This window comes from Falco cherrug, chromosome 7 (genome assembly GCF_023634085.1).
Source record: "Falco cherrug isolate bFalChe1 chromosome 7, bFalChe1.pri, whole genome shotgun sequence".
Lineage (NCBI taxonomy): Eukaryota > Metazoa > Chordata > Aves > Falconiformes > Falconidae > Falco > Falco cherrug.
In genome coordinates, this window is record NC_073703.1 from 18,340,264 (window position 1) to 18,359,969 (window position 19,706).

General features: G+C 35.0%; 1 protein-coding gene across 16 annotated transcripts in view; it reads right to left on the reverse strand.

Annotated features, from left to right (window-relative positions):
- Window positions 1-2,968: 2,968 nt before the first annotated feature.
- The window catches only part of ZNF280D (zinc finger protein 280D), a 55,839-nt gene continuing 39,101 nt past the window's right edge, over window positions 2,969-19,706 (reverse strand). For 7 of the 16 annotated variants that reach the window (XM_055717428.1, XM_055717426.1, XM_055717430.1 and 4 more), the window contains 3 exons: window positions 16,006-16,051; window positions 13,342-13,397; window positions 6,246-8,107 (listed from right to left, as the gene is read on the reverse strand). In XM_055717428.1, coding sequence (XP_055573403.1) covers window positions 7,471-8,107; window positions 13,342-13,397; window positions 16,006-16,051 — 739 coding nt within the window. In that variant the 3' untranslated portion in view covers window positions 6,246-7,470. Of the gene's footprint in view, window positions 5,773-6,245; window positions 8,108-13,307; window positions 13,398-16,005; window positions 16,052-19,706 lie in introns of those variants that run through there. The other 9 variants (XR_008733392.1, XR_008733394.1, XM_055717429.1 and 6 more) reach the window with 7 other exon arrangements.

Here is a 19,706-nt window from a genome sequence, read left to right on the forward strand (position 1 = left end):
CAACAACATACATCACATGCATGCAAATTATTAAAGTTGTATTATAACCTTCAAGTCTACACTGAAGAATGTATAGGTCATCCTCAAAAAAAGTTTCTACCTTCAGTGGCAGCAGTTAATTGAAATATACACAACTAATAATGCCTCTGGAGATCCAGCCATAATAAGCAGTTTCCAAAGGAAATGATCCAATAGCTTCATTACTTGCAGCTGTTTGGTTTACTGAAAGCTCACAGCTTTTATTCCTCTTATGGAAATGTTTTCTCCAAAAAAAAGTAGGAATTTCTCTACAACTCCCTACAGACTACTCCAAAAAGCTTTATTTCTTAGGCTGTGGCTTCCCATTCAGCTGCAACTGAATGGCCTAAACTGGCCGTGCTGTTTGCTCTCTGCTGCTCCTTGTTGCTGCTGCCACTGGTCATTTTTCAGCCTGATCAGCCCTGTGATTTAGCTCAGCATTTTCTATCTGCAAAATCTGGCTATAGCAAGACATAGCAGCTACAGGGGAAAGGGCTGCTTCAATCATTGGAAGCGTTCTTACAGAACCAGAGCCTTACAAGCCTCAGTTTAGCAAATTTATGAGATTAAACTTGGACTCCTCTTGTAAAACTGAGCTACCTTAATCTAAAGAAATCGTAACGGCCAAGTAAAAGAGATTATTTATTAAGCAAGATTAACTGAAGTCCATTGTGTAGTAAGATAGTCCAAAGGGTGTTGGTGATGCAGGTTTACAAGGGAAGAGAATAATCTTTTTTTCCCCTCAACTACATCTGTGGCTAATAATAGAAAGATAAACTTTCAGGTATATAGCCCTTCTTGGGTTGTGAAACCGAAGCAACAAACTGCAGTGAAGTACAAGCTAGCAATAATTAAGTTCATTAATTCCCCAAATTGAAACAAAAGGCAGATTAAACAAATGAAGAGCGCACAAGACACTGTAGTGGAGAAACTAGGAGGGTTTTTAAACCCTGCAGGATGGACAAAGAGATCACTATGAAACAGCAGAGTCAACTAGAAGAATGATGCCAAAATTCTAACAGGAATGTTTTAGGTTTTTGCTGTACCCAGTTCATTATCATTAATATCCATTAAAGGTTTGAATTTTAGCTCCCAGGCTCATCTTTCAAACACCTTTGATGATAATGTTGTTTCTGATCTTTAAAGACCATACAAATGTAACCTCTGGTCTGATACTGGCACTACACTCTCACTACTATTTTAAATATGCTACGGGAAACAACTGCAAAGGGAAGGGAGGAAGCTTTATCTTTCAATCCACTGAACAAAACTGGAGAAGAGTTGTGGCCAGAGTGGATTATTATACACATTCCTATCCTTGTAACTTGTATTAAAAGTAACTCGGTATTACTTTTGCTAAGAAAAGCTTTGGTACGTTTACTGTATTTTAAATACAGATTGTACTTTGATTTCCTTTTATACCATCGAGACTGCTTCTGAAGAGCCCAGAGCACAACGGATTCCATTTCAATTACGTTTTAGAATATGAAAAAGTACATTCTGCTTTAATAAGTTTGTCTTACTAATTTAAATCAAATCAATATTCAGTTCCAAGCAGGTCTATAAACAATAGAAGTATTGTGCATTAAAGTTTTCCTTATAACAAACTTGAAGAAACTCCATAGGTTATCCTCAAGAAAGGCTAAGTCACTATCTGCATTAAAACAGAAGATGACACAGCCTGCCTTGACACTTTTCTGCTGTGGTACTTATTAGCCTGCTATCTCAAAGGCCACTGAAAAGTGACAAGCTATAGTTTAAAGGCTATTTAATTTAAATAGAAGAACTCACAGAACTTCATTACCTAGCAAAGATTAATAAAATGCCACTATTCAACACTAAGGCACATCTTACTATAGTATGTAAAACAGCATACATGCCATGTTAAGAGCTTTTTTTTTTGTTCCATCAAGGAGGATCACACAAGCACTCTTGTCTCCTCTAGGATAACTGGCCTTTCTATGGTCTCAAGAGGGAATCCACTGTATGCTATCTAGGAAAGAAAACAGAGTGGAAAATCACACAAATAGTAGAAAAGCTTCTCTAGCATAAACATGTTGCCTTTAGGCTATTTTTGGGAATTCTGATCTCATACATGTATCTTAACGCTCTTTGCGATCTTTCAGAGCCATTAAAGGTGGATGTGCCCAGCTGCTCTGGCTCCTCTAGTTGCCATTTTAGGAATCAGTAATAAAGCTTCACTTTATCAGATAAAGCACGTTAACCAACCTCTCCTGCATGTTGCACACTGCTAATCATGCTTAAAATTCTGAACTTACTTTTGCTTCTCCTCTGTATGTGTGTCTTGCTTTCCATCACCAGCCAACAACTTAGAAGCTGATTATACACCAACCACCAAGAGAAGGAGCCATTCCAAGACACAAAGGTGCAACCATTTAAATGATACCTAACAAAGACACTGCATTTCACCAAATGTCCTGGGGAAATCATACCACGTGCCATCAACCTGTTAGTTCAAAGAGGAGGTGAAGTCTTCCCAAGAAAATCAAGCAAGACACCAATCTCAGCTGAATTCAGCTGAAAAGCTGAGAAACAGGTACACAAAATTCAATCCTTATTTCAGGCAGCAAACATCTAGCTAATTCAAATACATACAGTTTACAAACTATTAAGTATTCATGTTCCATTTCTTCTATAGCCTTATAAACCAGGAAAGCGAGGCCTTCTATTTGTTGCTACAATATCACGACAGGATCAGAATGAAGAAGTCACAAGAGGCTGCAAGAAACAGACCCACAGGTTACTCTCCTTCAGTCAAAAGGATCGATCCTTAATTACACTGCTTATAAGCAAACATATGAAGGTTACATTTTCAAGGCTACCATGTTATAACGGTCTTTATAAAGGTACCACTACATGCTACCGCATTCACCAAGATTTTTGGAAAGAACAGCTCTTTTGAATTAAATGCTGAACGTTGAGAATTCAGTGAACTAAAATTTGAACCAAAGTTTATTTACATTAAATTCAGAACATAAGAAATTAGCAATGCTGCCTAAAAAATGGAGAATTGGTTGCTGACAAGCTAAAACTTCCTGATCATGGAATTACTTATTTAAAATTGTCTAATGCAGCCCATACGTGTAATTTAAGCACTCAGTTTTCTTAATAGGAAGCTAAATTTGCCCAAATATAAATGCAGATATACATATAACATTACAGTTATCCTTGTGGTTGTCACAGAAACCTCAGCCTCTCTGAAATAACGGTCTGAACAGCAAAAAAACCTCAACAAAACCAACACATTTTTACATCAATAAACACATTAGCTTTATAGCACCTTGCAGGCATAACAACTACATTAATCTCCGCCAAAATGAAGTGTTTCACACCTAAATATTTTTCTCTTTTTTTAAATCTGATGCAATACAGGAAACATCAACTTAACATGGTTACTTTGGGTCAATGAAATGACTGAAAATTAAAGAGTCTTAGAACTCCAACAGTGATCCAGAACTCCAAGGAGCACAGCAAAGAACTTTCTGCATAGTTCCTGTAAACTAATAGGAAATACCAGTCAACATACTTTCCCTTTTAGCACTGAATTAATGGGGGAAAGTTAGAGTCAAAATTATGAACTGTCCTTTTGAGCTACATGAAAACTGGACTGAAGTTTTATTAAAAGCAAAAATCATTCAAAGTAATCGTGAAACATACTTACCAATTTTTTTTTTTATTAGCAGCATATTAAGCATACAACAAATAAATATAGGTTGCAACTCGACAGAATAAGCTCACAAGCCTCAAAAATCAAACACTAATAAAAACAAAAGAGAGAACAATCAGGTATAAAATTTGCCCTACATAAAAAATTTCTAGATAGTCTTCTACCAGAACTCTACTGTGACAGCCTACGGCCACAGTCTTTGGTGCAATATTAGTATATACTACAGCATAAAAAAATAACTGCTTTCTACACCCCAGCATACAAATAACAATACTTAATACCTGCAGAAAAGCTTTGAGATCCTTTATTTAAAGTTTTGCAGAATACTAAGCATTACTTAAGATTTGTTACTCTGACCTTGTTTCTAATGGCTTCTGGCAGTAAAGCACCACAGAATGTGATTTTTAACCCTATTGCCTAGGGTTCTCCTCTCTCTCTCCCCCCATTTCCAGGAAAAGAAAAGCGAACGTGGTTTTGTTATAAAGATTTTCTCGTTTAAAAGACATCCACCAATACTCAGAACTCAGTATGTGCTATGATTTGATCAGATTTTTTTTTTCCCCCCCTCGGTTTACTCATCCATTCTGTTACAGAAAAACCAAACCACAAGCCAACCAAAGTTTCTTTCCCAAGCTGCACAAGACAAACCGACATGTTGGCTGCACTTGAGGAAGCTCCAAATGACTGAACACTCAACTGACCATAAGCTAGTAATGACAACAGTTTTCCATTAAATGCAAATAATGAAGAGAGCATACACATGGCATGTGTTTTCCTTAAAACTAAATGTTATATAACAATCTGCAATGATTACTTAACCAAATACAGTGAATGTCTTGAGATGAGGGGAAACAGTGATTCTAGTGTGAACACCAAGAATTAACTTTAAGTTAGTGGTTTTTGGTAAAGCAGTGAAAAATTGAGGTAAAACGTCTTCCCAAGTACAAAAACGAGAGGTGGCACAGAAGAAGAACTACTAATGGCTAGATGCAAAAAAACCTTCTAAATTACTCAGAAACAAACAAAAAATGAGTTATGTGCAGTCACGTTCAAATAACTCAAAATTCATTCCACGTAACTTGATCCTCTGGAGTGACTTCTGCCAAAAGTACCAATTTAACTTATCTCCAGGAAACCTCCAAAATGACATGACAAGAGTTTAATGTTCATAATTATGCAGTCTCCTAGTGTTTAGCCACCAAATTAATTACTTCATATAGGAAAAATCATAATGCATTTTAGTTTTTCTCCTTCACAAAAATACCATGCCACTGTTTTCATGATATACCTTACTTGCTATTTAAAGCTATCCGACAGTCTTGCTAGAACAATCCAGTTCTCTCTCACCTCTTCCTTTGGAAGGGCTATTAGATATTTGGGTGGTTTATACCTAACATTACCTTTTATATAAGCATTCTCTATATGATTTGTAACAAGCAATGATTTACATATTAGGCATGTAAGAATGTATGTATCTACTTCTACCAAATAGGCAGATTTTTAAATCTGAGTTTCATTTTCCAACTTTTCTCAACAGTACATGGCCATTATTAAAATGGGAAATGTTTTAAAAATTTAATTGCTTAAGAAAAGACAAATGTGAGTAATTTATAAGCAAGTATCATACAACTGGTTCCAGGTTTTTTTTATATTAATCTTTTCCAACACCACAAGTCAGAGCATTATTCAAAATGTATAATTTGCATGGAAGATCAATCGGCTTAAAAATACTATAGAGACTCCTCTGGATTTAAACTCAGATGCATTCAGGAACTCCTTTAGTTAACATATACATCAACTTCCATAGCTGGTTAAGTCCTTTAAACTGTCCTCATTGTGATGTATTTTATAATCTTCCACATGTAGATGCATGAAGACATCAGACTGGTTAATCATCCTTTGAGTTAACGATTTCACTAAAATTTTTAAAAAAACCAAAGAATATCGCAACTTATCACTCTCAACTTTTTCATGTGTCTTACTATTTGAAGTTCTTAAAATGGCAGATCTTGAAGAGCTGTGACTATGTAAATTGTTCCAATTTTCTTTTTAAAAGTCTTCTAAACCTGCATGGATGAAAATTAAGATGCAATTCAAAATTTAAGTCATAACTCTTAAGAGTTTGAAGCAATTTTTGAGATGTTGAGATACATGTGGTTTATTTAGAGGCTCCAAAAATAAGCTGGATGGTCTCTAAATTTTAATATTGTTGCTGATTAGACTCATTTAGCAGCTGAGCCCAGTTAACCTAGGAGGACAGAGCAGACTTCAACTGCATGCTGACAGCCCAGAAAAATATCTCTATATAACCTGGAAAAGTTAGCACACAGCTACAAAAATATGTTTATGCATAGGCACTTGCTAATTTAATTCTTAAAAACCCCCCAACAACCAAACAAAAAAACCCTGTAAAGTCTCAATTTCACAATTTTAAAATGAAATAGTTTTTGGAACTGTCACTAAATCTTTTAAAAAAAAGATGTGGGAAGACAATGCCCAAAGATTCAAGCTGAGCATAAAATTATGCACAAAGACAAAATTTTGTTGCAAATATTTACTCAAAAAGTAATAATTTACAGCAGTGCTTTAATAGCTGTTCAAAACATTTAACATTCATTAGAAACAAAACTGTAAGTCAAAAGCACATTCTGAATGTTTCAAATGGAGCAGTGAAGTCATAAGAGCAAGCTACTGTTAATCATATGCATTCCTACATCTAGCTGCTAACTAGGAGACAAAAAAAATCCCCAAAAATAAACCAAAACCAGCAGCCATCTTTCTGTACACAATTTAGACTACAAAAAAACCCTGAAATTGAACTGTACAATTTACTTTATACGTCCTTGTGTCCTTTTTGTAATAGTTAGCCAATAGCAGCTGCAAAATGGCAGAATGCATGCCCGTTGATGTTTCCAGTTTGGGGGTTTCCTTATTTTTGTTTAAAACAGTTTTTACATTAAACCGTACTTTGGTGTGACTTACAGACCATTCCTACAGGTCTACAGCTAAGAATGATTAAAACAATGGTAAAAGCCTAACAGCTACAGTACTTCCAGCAGTATGTTCTACTTTATACAGTTATGTTCGGTAATTCTGCACAGCCTGAACACTGAAAACCCCACAAATATATATTTTTATTGTAATAATTCCACTTTCACTGAAAGTTTATTAAGGTAAGCTTACAGCCTGGCAGGATTACACCTGTACAGAGGTGCACAGATTCATATAATTCTGTTAACATGCTTTTACAGACAGGAATGTGACACCAAGTCCAAAGGTTTATGTTCACCCAAATTATCAGCAGACCAATAACCATCATTACAAGTGTGCTCCATTTCAGCATCAGAAGTGAGTTCATACTAAATGCCACTATTTAATGATATTAACACTGAAGGATTTAAAAAAATATTTTCTTGGCAAACAAATCACCTTATCCCAGGCTAGTTAACTATAAAAATTAGCATTTATTCCTCCTTTCAAATGTCAGCCTAATAAGATATATCACATCCAAGAGACAGGAAGATATATTTGAATGTGTTACCTTTTGTAAATTTAGCAAATTCAGTTGTACATACACATACATGCTATCTTCATATGCATAATTTTCCTTTAGCGTCTTTCTCTCCTTCACACACACACACCCCCACACCCTCCCCCCCCTTTTTATTTTATTTTTAACAATTAGCATCAATGAGCACACTCATCAGGAATGGTCCATGGTGTTCTTACCATTGTTTATAACAAACAATAGAATTAACATAATTTCAGCTCGCTTCATTTTCGTCTGTCTTGTTTACAGTTGTTTCCATTCTGCTGGGACTGCTTTCTTTAGAAGTCTCATCTGTTTGTTCAGAGGGTTGTCCGGCTTTCTTTGATGAAGGTGCAACATTACCTTTTTGAAGAATTTCAGTAGCTTCATGTTCTAGTACCTCTGATGGAGTCAAAGGCTCCAAATGAATACTGCCTTGTTCACTAATGTCTGAACTAACAGATTCAGGTTCATCTCTTTTTCTCAAGAACTGCTCAAAACTAACATCTTCACCCAATGTTAGTTTCAAGTCCCTTGCGTTCATTGCTGAAAGTGTAGTTTCATCCAAGCTATGTACCTTAGTTTGCTCATTCAAGGTAACATTATCAGAACTTTGGCAAGTTTTCAACTCACTTTCATCAATAATACATTTTTGTTTCTCATCTACTAATTGTTTGTTATTATCTGAATCACAACATGCTCCTTTCTCATGCAAAGGATTCTTTGAGCTGTTGTCAGGGAGTTCCAAACTAGGAACATTTTCTGTATTTGACAACGATGAGTTTTCTTCTTTTTTTTCAACTGATGCGACTTTTTGAGTTTGATTTCTAGTGCATTCTTTTGTTTCGTCTGAAGAGTCATGCTCTTGTGTGCTGAAAAAAACAAACCAAGTTATTTTTATAATAGATGAAATAAAGCAACACATGGTTGTACTCTGCAAAGTGACTTTCAAAGTAGTATTATAGATTTCCTATTTGGTATATCTCACAAATTTTCATAGCAAGATGGGTTGAATTTAATTTAACAGCTGCATTTTTCTTACCTATTTACAAACAACTTTGTATTTAGCAGTCAATCAGTATTCTTTAGATCTTGCATTTCATCTCCAGAAAAGAAGGTTAAGTTGTCCCCTTTGTGTGACACATGGAATTTTCCAAAACACAACATTAAGTTCCTCTACCTGCACAGCCTCTTTGACACAGATGCACATAAAACTACTTTGAAACTTTTGTTGACGACATGCAAAAAAACCAAGCCAATTCGTAACTCTATACTGACCAACTGACTCTGCAATACTAATGAGAGTAAAGCAAGAAAAAAAGCTAACAGTTGGGAATCTAAATTAACTTAAATCTAAAATTTAGTTCAGCAACTACAAATTTGGATTCACTGAAAACATGCATCTGAGAAGTAGCATTTTCAGTCAGTTCTCAGTAAAACTGTTTATAGATCAGTACTGAACTATGCAAGTAAAAATGAGAATCTTACTGTATAATAAAACCTAAAACGTACCGTATTAACTTTGTAGAAACTGCTTGTTTAAACCTTGTATTATTTCAGTAAAGCCACAGGCACACAGTACTTTAAGGTGACCGGGAAAAAAAAATGCTCCAAAGACAAACTGAACTGTATACTTCAGATGCCATCTGTACCCACAAAAATACAAAATAGTCTGGTCGTATCGCTATATACAATTTGCTTACATGCTCATATTCCAACAGTCAAAATCCTAAATACTAGTTTATGATATTTCTCTTCATTTTTTCCAGGAACAAAAGCTTCTCCCATCCTTTCAATGATGTAGCTCAATTTTTGCTGTAAAAACTTAAATTTGGTTAAAGTTTAATGATTTCTAACCCATTCAAAATTTCAGAATAATAAGTAGCTCAAATTACCTAACATGATGATGGTGACAGACGAAAGAAAGCAGGGGGGGGAAGATGGAAGAACAACAGTTGGTCTGATTTCAGATAAAAATTCTATATAGGAAGTGTAACTAGGAGCAAAATCTCCGGTTAACTTTTACAATTTAAAAATTAAATTGAAAATAGTCTCTGAATAGTGACATGCTTACAAAGGATGCAAGAGAGATAATACCACCAAATATCTCATTAATCAAAATGCATTTGTACCCTATTTCTTTAAATGGTTTTAAAAATGGAATGAAATAATTTTTGGATGAAACAACTTTTAACATTGCCTAAGCAATAGACAGTTCCAGGACTCTTAAAAAGAATAACCAATTTCCTGCTACTATGTTTTTATGATATATTTTCAAGCTGAAAGTTTAGACATGCTGTTCTACTGATCCAGGAATTTAAAACAATTCACGATTCATCTAATATGCTAAATGATGTTGATTTCTACAGAAAATGGTTCCTTTGGAAGGGGCGCTACATACTACAAACATTCAGAAATCTGTGTTCGAGTTTTACTTTCACTTAAATTAACTAATCCAAGAATATTGCATTCCCTACTTTGAATTTAAGTTAGAGGGATGTTTTGAGCAGGGATAAGAGACTGCTGAGTTATTTTTCAGTGGTGAAGTCTTTCCAGTCACTGAGGTAGTCATAAGAACCTTTTCATCCTAGTACAATGATTTTTTTTTTATTCATAATAAGGAACTAACTCAAGAGATAGGCCAACCTCTTCATCGAATTACAATCTATTTGCTATTTGTGTCAAACAAAGGTGGGATTTTTTTTTCATTTATTGGGCTATCTAAACCAGTAAATAACATTCTCAAATGCATCAACAAATTTTTTATGTAAGTTCTTCTCTTCTCCCTCAAACTTCTAGAAAGAAAGCAGACAAAGGGAAATACTTGAGGCAAAACTCAAGACTAAGTTCCTGCATGAAAGCCAACACTTGGAACCACCCATCAGCTGTGGCTGACAGAACTGGTCTTGCTGTAACTGTTTCTCATTACCTCATCTCTTCCAGAGAAACACTTAAGCTACACAGAGCCATATAAATGCTAGCAAATATTTAGAACTGTTTTTACATGAAAATCCAGTCAACTCTTTATGAAACCGTGTATACACACACATGACCTTTAGCCACTATTTTTCAACAAGCAGCTTGAGGGTAAGGTGTAGTTCAAGAGCTAACAATCAAAGTATTATGCTTTATGTGTGAAGTTTTGAACAGAGATATGCAAAAAAAAAAGTGTTTGAATAAATGGATGACTAATGACTCATTAGCACACACAGAGTAGTGTTTCCACGCTGGAAATCCCAGATGGATTACATCTACATACACACACAAGATGCACACCGAGTAACTCTTCAAAAGGACAAATCTACCCTTAATGTATAAAAGCAGTCCATCACTGTTTCCCTCACCTTCTAGCAACCAAAATCCCAGCTTCATCCAAACCCAGCCTCTCCTTCTCACTCATTTTTGGCAAAACACAAGAAGGGAGGGAGAGCAAGTGGGGAGGAAGAAAAGAAAAATCTATATATATTCATTTCTCATGCAGAAAAAAAGGCTGTCTCTCATTGGCATACCCTCCCACGAGTCATTTATACCAATAAAACAGAACGTAAAAAAAAAATTGAACAAGATTTTGTACAATGATCACCATGACAAAAACAATTATCCACGAAGTACAGAGATCTCTTAGATTGCTGAACACAAAAGAAGTTCACTTAGAACAGTTCTCCAATGAAATAATCTAATTCTGCTAAGAACTGCAGCTGAATAAGCAAAACCTAGCAACTGTGGCACACTAAAATCCTGCAATGAATAGAATAATCATATAGGATTTCAAGACATCTTTCTGTTATTAAGCAGCTGAAAAAGAATAGCCTTCCATCCAGTATTAGGAACGAAACATACTCTTACTACACTACGTGCAAACTGTATTGGTTACAGTGTAAGAAACCTAAAAATTCAGACATCAAAAAGACTGGAGAATGTGAGAATGATAATAAATATTATCTAGACACAAGGGTTTAAGTAAACAGAATGTAAAATTTGACTTTTGTTCAATGAAAACAATGAACCCATTTTCTAAAGCATGATACAAACTGTGGCCAGACTATCAAATATGGGCTATACTAATGAACTAGCTGCTGTATTGTCTATATGGAATCAGGTTTTATAATAAGACTATTTCAAGGCAGTAGCACAGAACATAATTTTTAATCCAAAAGATGAGTCTACCAGGCGCAAACATACACCTACCCCAAGCTACAGAAGCCTAGAAACTAAAAGGGATTTATTTTTTTTCCCCTCACTGTATAGAAAAATGCAAGATTTGGGTGCCAAGTGAGGCTGAGGGAAGCTAGGCTCTCAACAATTGTTGTTTTAAAATCCTACTAGCTCAATTTTTTTTTGCTGCTCTTTGCTACACATATTAATTTAACTTTATTTAGAATACTTGATTATTTTACATTGGTGTTATATATTGATGTTAAAAATAATTCAGGGAAAAATTCTACGGCAAGAAAGAAAAAATATCACACAACTTCAGAACAAAACTGTAAACAAGTGACATTTACACATATGAATAAACAGGAGTCACAAAGTATGTGCAAAAACACCTTCAGTCTGTGGAAAAGTATTTCTAGGTAACAAAACCTGTATTACAGACGCATTTACATTAACAGTTTGTTGTGAAACAACACTATGGGATTTTTAGGCACATTCCTTGGTTGTTCCCATGTACCGATTTGCTTTACACAGCAGTCCTGGGGCGTTCAAACTAGAATTCTTTTTGAGGAAAAATGAACTAGAAGTTCTGATCCACAACTGCTGCAACTCCTAACGGAGCTGGGTGCTCAGGAGTCTGAACCAACAATGGATGCTCCACACAGCTCTGAATAGGTGCACAGTATGGAACACAAGTCTGGCCTAAAATAACACCTCCAAACCACAGCGCAGTGAAGATGCAAGATTCTCGGAATCAACTGCTTTCATCTATTGATCTACTTCTGCAGCACTAACTACTAGCTAATATCAACACAACTATCTTGCCTTAATAAAAAAGTGTTTGAGGAGTGAGAATCTCTGGTGCTAGAGCTACAATACTCCAGATGTCTGTCTTAAAGCTCATAATGTAGTATCAAAGTCTTAACAGAACACACTGAACAGATTTATACATTAAAATTACTTTTGTCTACCTAAATACAAGGATAGGAGAAAGTAGTACATCATATACAATTAGAATTACAGTGACTGTTTACTAATCTGTAGCTTAAAGACACAGCTTCTAACGCCTTAACTACTTAGTCTCAATTCTTAAGGAAGCATTTTAAGTGAAAGTAAAATCTCAAATTATTTGGCCCATACTGCATGACTAGAATTAAGAGAAATAAAGCAGAACCTTTTCTAAGAAATAACCTACAGAGGGACTCTGAAAGCAGGCTTTTTTTTTTTAAAGGTGCTATAATGGTGTATACAACCAATAACTACAATTACATTTTGACTAAGCTTTTAATGGTTGAATTTGCACCAACAATTGTGAAAGAACACTAAATAGAATAAGACGTCTTAGGCTGTGGGATCTGCAGTAATAATTTAGATGAATTATATGAAGTCTAAGTCTGCTCACAATGTGTGCCAAAAGAAATGTATATCAATTATTTCCCCAGACATACATAAAAAAAATTCCACAAATTTGAGTATTTTTTAGTGTAGAGCTATAATTGTTAGTTACCCAATAATGTCATATATTTGCTCTGCTAAGAATTTGATTGTCTGTTCCCCACAAATGACAGGTTTGTAAAAACCTAACTAAATGAATATCCCAAGAATTAATATTTTATACTGTGTTTTTAAATTTTTTCCCAACAATACTCTTAACTAATATGCAGTATTATAAAAAATGCCTCCTTTAGCAATCTGTACAATTTATTTAATGTCTTAGAAATCTTGACTAATTCGCAGTTTAAGCATTACTAAGAATGTGTTTTGACACTTGGAATCTAAATTCTACCAGTCTTGTTAAGTACATTATGACGGCCATTCAAGATTTTCTATCATGGAACACACACATTATGAAAATGCTAATTAAATACTTTTACCCAATTACCTGAGAAATTACACAGCATGTGTTATTTTGTATACCTGATTTCAAGATGCAGCTGTTCATTGTATTTACCTTTCAAAAGTTGGTGTTTCTGTTTTTCCTTCAGATAAACTAGGTCTTGAAATTTTCTGTAATAATTAATGATATTACTTTTATTTTACATTCAATGAGCAACTGATTACAATATAAAGTTGTAGAAATAATTTCACACTGACATTCCCATAGATCTGCTATGTAGCAGAGACTAAGCATGGATCTTAGTACAGATGTTTGCAAATAGTCTTCCAAGTTAAACAAAAAAACCCAGGAAAACAAAGCAAAACTTTAAAGCAACTCATGTAGCCTTTTTCATATACAATACTTCAATTATGCCTTCTTGAACAGGATGCAAACTAAGCCTGGACAAGTTTTTACTTGGAGGGAAAAAATTAAAAATCTGAACTAAACTTGTGTTTTGCTAGAGAAGAGGAAAAAAAGAAAAAAAGGCAAAAAAGCAAGGGAGAAGCAAATAAGACAAAGCTGAAGTCAGAATATTTTTTTAAGCATTACACAGTGGTTTAGCCCTACAGATGCTATCATTAAATGTTAAGTATATGGAAGATTCTGAACAAAATGCTTGTCACAGAAGAAACTTTTGAGTCTTTACTAAAACTTACTCAATGAAATAACTTTTTAACAACATGAACAAAGGCAATTCCCTCCCTGCCCCCATTTTTAGAACAGCAGAAAAGCAAGTGACTGAAAACTGCCACTTGCAAACTGCCACACCAGTCCTCTAAAAGCATTTCCTATGCTACAAGGCATCTTGCCTATACCATAATTTCCTAGATGAGAATAAGATAAGTGCCTAAGTGACAAAATTAAGGAATTGAACTTTTTTCTGTCTGAATACAACTATAAGTTTATTTTGGTTTTATAATAGAAAAGGTCATTGTACATAAAGACAAATATTTTAAAGTATTATTTGTATCACAACCTCTTAAATATTTAAAACTGTAAAAACAAGGTTATATACTTTTAGCATAATATTTTTTTCCCCAGGGAGGTGGTACATTTTGTTTCAATGAGGCCAAATTATGCAGCAAGTATCTTAAAAGTGCCTAGTAAAGTTAAGCTTATTCTGTCTTCTTCTAAAATACCTTTTGCTGTATTTCTATCATGCTTTGCTCTATTTCTGTCATACAAGACCCATGCTAAGAAATACTTTCAGATTTAAAATTAGTACACTCTTACTTCTTACTACAGAACCTCCTTCCTTATCCACCATCCTCCTCTGCCCTGGCTGACCATAACCCTCCCTGGGAACTACCAGGGAAGGAAGATTTCTTGACTTATTCTCTGCATTTTGAATGCTACATTTTTAAAACAACCTGATTCATGAATTTTTGTTTGGTTCTTCAGCACCCTAGGGGACTGTCCTTTGACTTCCTGCTGTGTATTTCAACAAACAGGCATAATGCCAAGCATCTGGCTGCAGCGAAATAACAGGCATTCCATAGCACCTTGGAAAAAACAACCAGAGGTTCCACGTGGCCCAGATCATACCGCACTCTCACTGTTCTAAAAGCTCTATGTCCTGTAAGCTCAGACAGCTAACACCAAAGTAGCCCATTCTGTCTGTATTCTCCATCTTTTCCAACCATAAGGGCTAGGTTGTTGGGGTGGGTTTTTTGTGTTTGTTGGGTTTTTTTGTTTGTTTGTTTTTTGTTTGGGTTTGGGGGGGATGTTGGCAGGTTTTTTGTTTTATTTTTAAATGAAAGACAGTGGAACACAATTCTCTGGAGCAAAAAATGCACATTTGACATCTATAATGCTGAAACACAGTATGGGATGAAAAAAAATAATGAAGAAGTATGAAAAAACACACCTGAAGTGGTAATGGACTCTATGGAAAGAAAAGGTGTTACTGTGTATATTCGAGAATCTTGCTTAACACTGCTGAATGAAAATGAACAGTATTCTCACATTTCTACAAAATCACTGCTTCTGTTAAAAAAATATCACCAACCCCTTTGCATTTTGGAAAGTAGACAAGCAGTGTTACAAGAAAAATCTTTCCCAGGTCTGAAGACTTCTCCCACTCTCTTACCAGTTGGGATTTCTGTAACAGATTGCCTTTTCCTAAGGGCAACAGAAAGACAACTTCTTACAGGGAAAAAAATAAATATCTGTAAAATCAGAACCCAAAGACGATATTTCTGAAAAAAATTAAGAAGAGGTACTGTGACATCATTTAGCTTCCTGATAGGCAGAAAGCTGAGGAAAATCACACACATGCCTAGAAAAAAAAAACCACTGCAGGCCTAAAGAGGCGTTTCCAAAAGATTTTTCTCTTTAAACAAGCACAAATAAAAAAAAAACCTCAAAAAGTTACAGTTCATAGTCAATATTTACCCTGATCTCAGGTTATATTTCAGATCAATTTTCAGGTTCGCTGAAGATTAATATACACAAGGTAACTAAAGCATTCCTTCACTGCAGCCCGGCATACAAATCAACCAGAACAGACTGACTGCAAACTGGAAATCTCTGGGCATGCAGACTTACTAAAGGTGTCCCTCCAGCACTGCCGTATCTTTCTTTCACAGAAAGCTAGATTTTTTCACTATGCAAATCTTCTGAACACCATGATCCACCAGTATATGTATAGTTAAAAAATAATTGTCTTGGATCTTTAAACTAGTTATGAAGTTCAGAGATATAGTTTGATTGTGTGGAGAAAAGAAAAGACATTACCTCCAACATAGCTTCTTTCTCTCTAATGGAGATTTCGGTCTTTAACCTAGTGGATAATGAATTAAGATTCAATGTTTTAAAATACCGCATGGTTGAAACAGAGATAAGGATGAAGATACTTACAGTAAGAAAGCAACTTGGCAATCTGAAATAAATCTGTGAAGTCGATACCTATTTTGAGCCTAAACATACTTCAGAGATCCAGAAGAACATTTCAGAATTTTAGATATTTTATTCGGTATACAAGTTTATCTTGTTTCATGTAGCCTGTTCCACTTATCTCACCTGATGAAAACCAGGAAGCAACAGCCTTTAGATGGTTCGCAATACTTTTATTCTAGTGCTTGCTGCAATTCTACTATTCTATTATGAGGAATAATCTCCTCACCATAATGGCCTCTTAAACCTGACAGAAATATTTAAGATCTGAAATGCTAAATTAAGTGCATAAAGCTACATTATGACCCAACAAAAACATTCTGCAAAACAAGCTCAGTTTTCTTTTAACTGCCTACAATAACCCAAATACCAGTACACAGCTGTGGTTCAGGGCAACTGTAAAACATTGCAGCTGACCTCCAAATACTATTTGGAGGAGATGCTTCCCTCAAAAGACCTTTGCAGGCACAATCCATACACTACATGAGCTATGAATTATTTAAATTTATCGACTTTTAAAACCACATTAATTAAACAGCTTATCACAACATCACTACAATTGATTCTGTGTTTATATAAGAAAACACTATCGCAGAGATAGCAAGTATGTCTCCTACAGAACCTTGTTAAGTCATCGGTTCTAATATAAAACCTAACCTTTCAAATGTTTCCTATAGAAAAAAAAAAACACAGCTAAACAAAACCCTTGAAATTGCTTATGCCTGTAATTTCTTTGTTGATGCTGCATTAAAGACAAATATAATCTGCTGAAGTATGGTGCTTCCTCTGTTACATTTAAATATTATTCATCATAAATTAAATTATTCATGACCTCAGCAAGTCTTAATGGTTGTCTACAAGGTACAAAATACTTGACAGAAGAAACAGCTTTACCAACTTAAATTTTATGATAAATGTATACTAATGTTTGATTGATACCTACTGCATGTGTTTTCCTAATTTAATCCAAGAAAGCAGTGCTAAAACCAGACCTAAAGACTTTTAGCACAGCTTCAGCACACCACAACCACCTTCTAATACTAACATTCTAGCAGCTAACCAACAACTTAGACTGTAGTATAAACAACTATTTATAACTAACTTTAGTTATTACATCTTAATTTACAATAAAAGATTGTAAATATATAACTACCAAAAATAACTACCAAAAAAAGGTTGTTTTAAAATAACATTGCTATGATAGCGCTGTAACAATGCTCGTCTAATTAATGCTAAGATAAATCAGGGTAAATCAAGCGACAACATATTTTTTGGGTCAGGGACTTGGAATACTCTGAAGTATTTAATCATGAGCAGCAACACCAGTAAAAGATGATGCAACACCAGATATTTAAGCTTAGCTTCACTGCTTTAATGATTTCTATGCAAGAATTTAAAGAAATAAGTTGGAAATAGTAATTTGTCGAAGAACAGTCACTCTTGGAAGAACAGAACAATTTAGACACAAATAAATCAGATATTGTATAACCAAGGACAAAACATACTGTTCTTCTCTGAATAAATTTTAAGTTTTGCCGCCAAAATAAATGGGTATGAATTGGATCAGATATCTGTAGATTGTTTTAAATACATTATAAGCTTTATTTCACATGATCACATTCTGACAGATTTCTGTGATTATCCCTTATAACTTATAAATGAGATTCAAACTGGCTAGTCTATGCTGTTTTGGAAGTGAACAGGGTTGGTAACATTTCGTGATAACCACATCTCTGTTAATATGGTTTACCGTGGATTCCTGACACACATTCTCTGCCTTAATTCTGTTTTAGAAAGTAGTTCCTTCTAATTTGTCGTTAGCAGAAGTTTCACAAACGGATACTAAAGCACAGAAAGCTATCACCTTGTGATGTTCCCAACACTTTTATCATGTAAGAAATCTTAAATCCCATAGTTTGCAAACAGCAACAAAGGCAGTGTACTTTCTTGTATCTGTGGAGCTACAGTGCCTCTGGAAAGAACATCATGAAAATTAAACAAAGATTATGACTAGCTCTGGTAAAGTACAGCCTGCTGGTCCACATTTTCGAGCAATTTTGAAACCTCTCCTCTCCAAAGACTCTTTATTCTACAAAAAATAAACTTCCAGTTAAGACCAATGAAAAAAATGCCCCTTAATTGTCAATGCCTTAAAAAAATGCCCCCCAAAATGTTGCAGCTGAGCACAAAATTTCAGCTTGATTGAAATATTCAATAGATTGGATTGGCCGTAAAAGCAAAGAGACTCAGAATAAAAGCCAGGTAAGTAAGAACATTTATTTAGACACCTTAAAGTCTAAATTCAGGTTGATCTGCAACTTTATTTGATACACGAGGAGTCACCTAGGACTAATGGAAGAGATTTGGAGTCAGTGGAACAAGTAGATTATGAATGCGCAGTCCAAGTACAGATGGGAGTATTCTCATTTCTGAAATTCCTACATTCTCATTGCTTCCCCTGCTCTCACATCGTAAAATTATGTATATTTGCAAATCACGAGCAACTGTCTTCTCTGCGGTCATGTTTTCTTACAACCCATGAGTTACTCCCACAGCTTCTTCGGGTAAGCAGCACTGAAACTGAGCTGGAATCTTTTTCCAAACATCCCTTTTTTTATCTATCCCTAACCAAAAGTAACCTTTTCTAGGATGACTAACGTCAAGATTTTCTAAAAAACAACTTAACATTAAATTAAGTGGCTCAAGGTACCTTCCCGTCACTCAACTGAACCACACCCAGCATTATAAATACAAATCTATTTTACAACCAATAAGAACTGAAAGGTCTTTGGGTTTGGGGTTTTTTTTGTGTGTGCGCATGTGCTTTGTTTTGTCTTTTAAGAACTCCAGCTTTTAGCAGAAATACCCTATTTTGAAAGACATAACTCTAGTGCTGATGACTCATAAAGCACCATTCTCCCCTAAGTATCCGACTGCATGAGCATTTACTGGGAAGGTACATGTGAATGTATAGAAAGAAGAAAAAGCTGCTTCTACACTACGGTGTTTTACACTGCTAACATTTGAACGGGAAAGAAAAGATGGTGACATCCATGTTACTTGACACTGTCTCCAGTTTCTCACCTGTAAAATGCTGTTAGCCATGAGGATGGCTACATAACTGACTATTATCATGAGTAGTGAAGTGTCATTATACACAAAGCTGCACAGTTACATTTAACAGAGTAACAGAAACAAAAATTCACTTTCTTGTCAGAACAAAGTTAATATATCATTTGCTAATCAAGGAAGACAGCTCTGCAACTACATGTCTTTTAAGAACCCATAATGCAGTGACATTCAGGGTCCTAAAAATAACAAAAAAAAAGAGACAGGTTAAGGCTGACCATAAATTAAACTGCTTATACCATGCATATTCACGCTCTGTCCTTGCAGATGTGATCCAATATGTTGCATTATTCATGTAACTTTGTAGTTGTTGGGACCTTCAGGGATATTTAATATCAAGCCAGGCAGGTTTACTTGCATGGTTTAGTACTGATTTTATGGTACCAGTTTTCCACATGAGTAACATTTCTGTG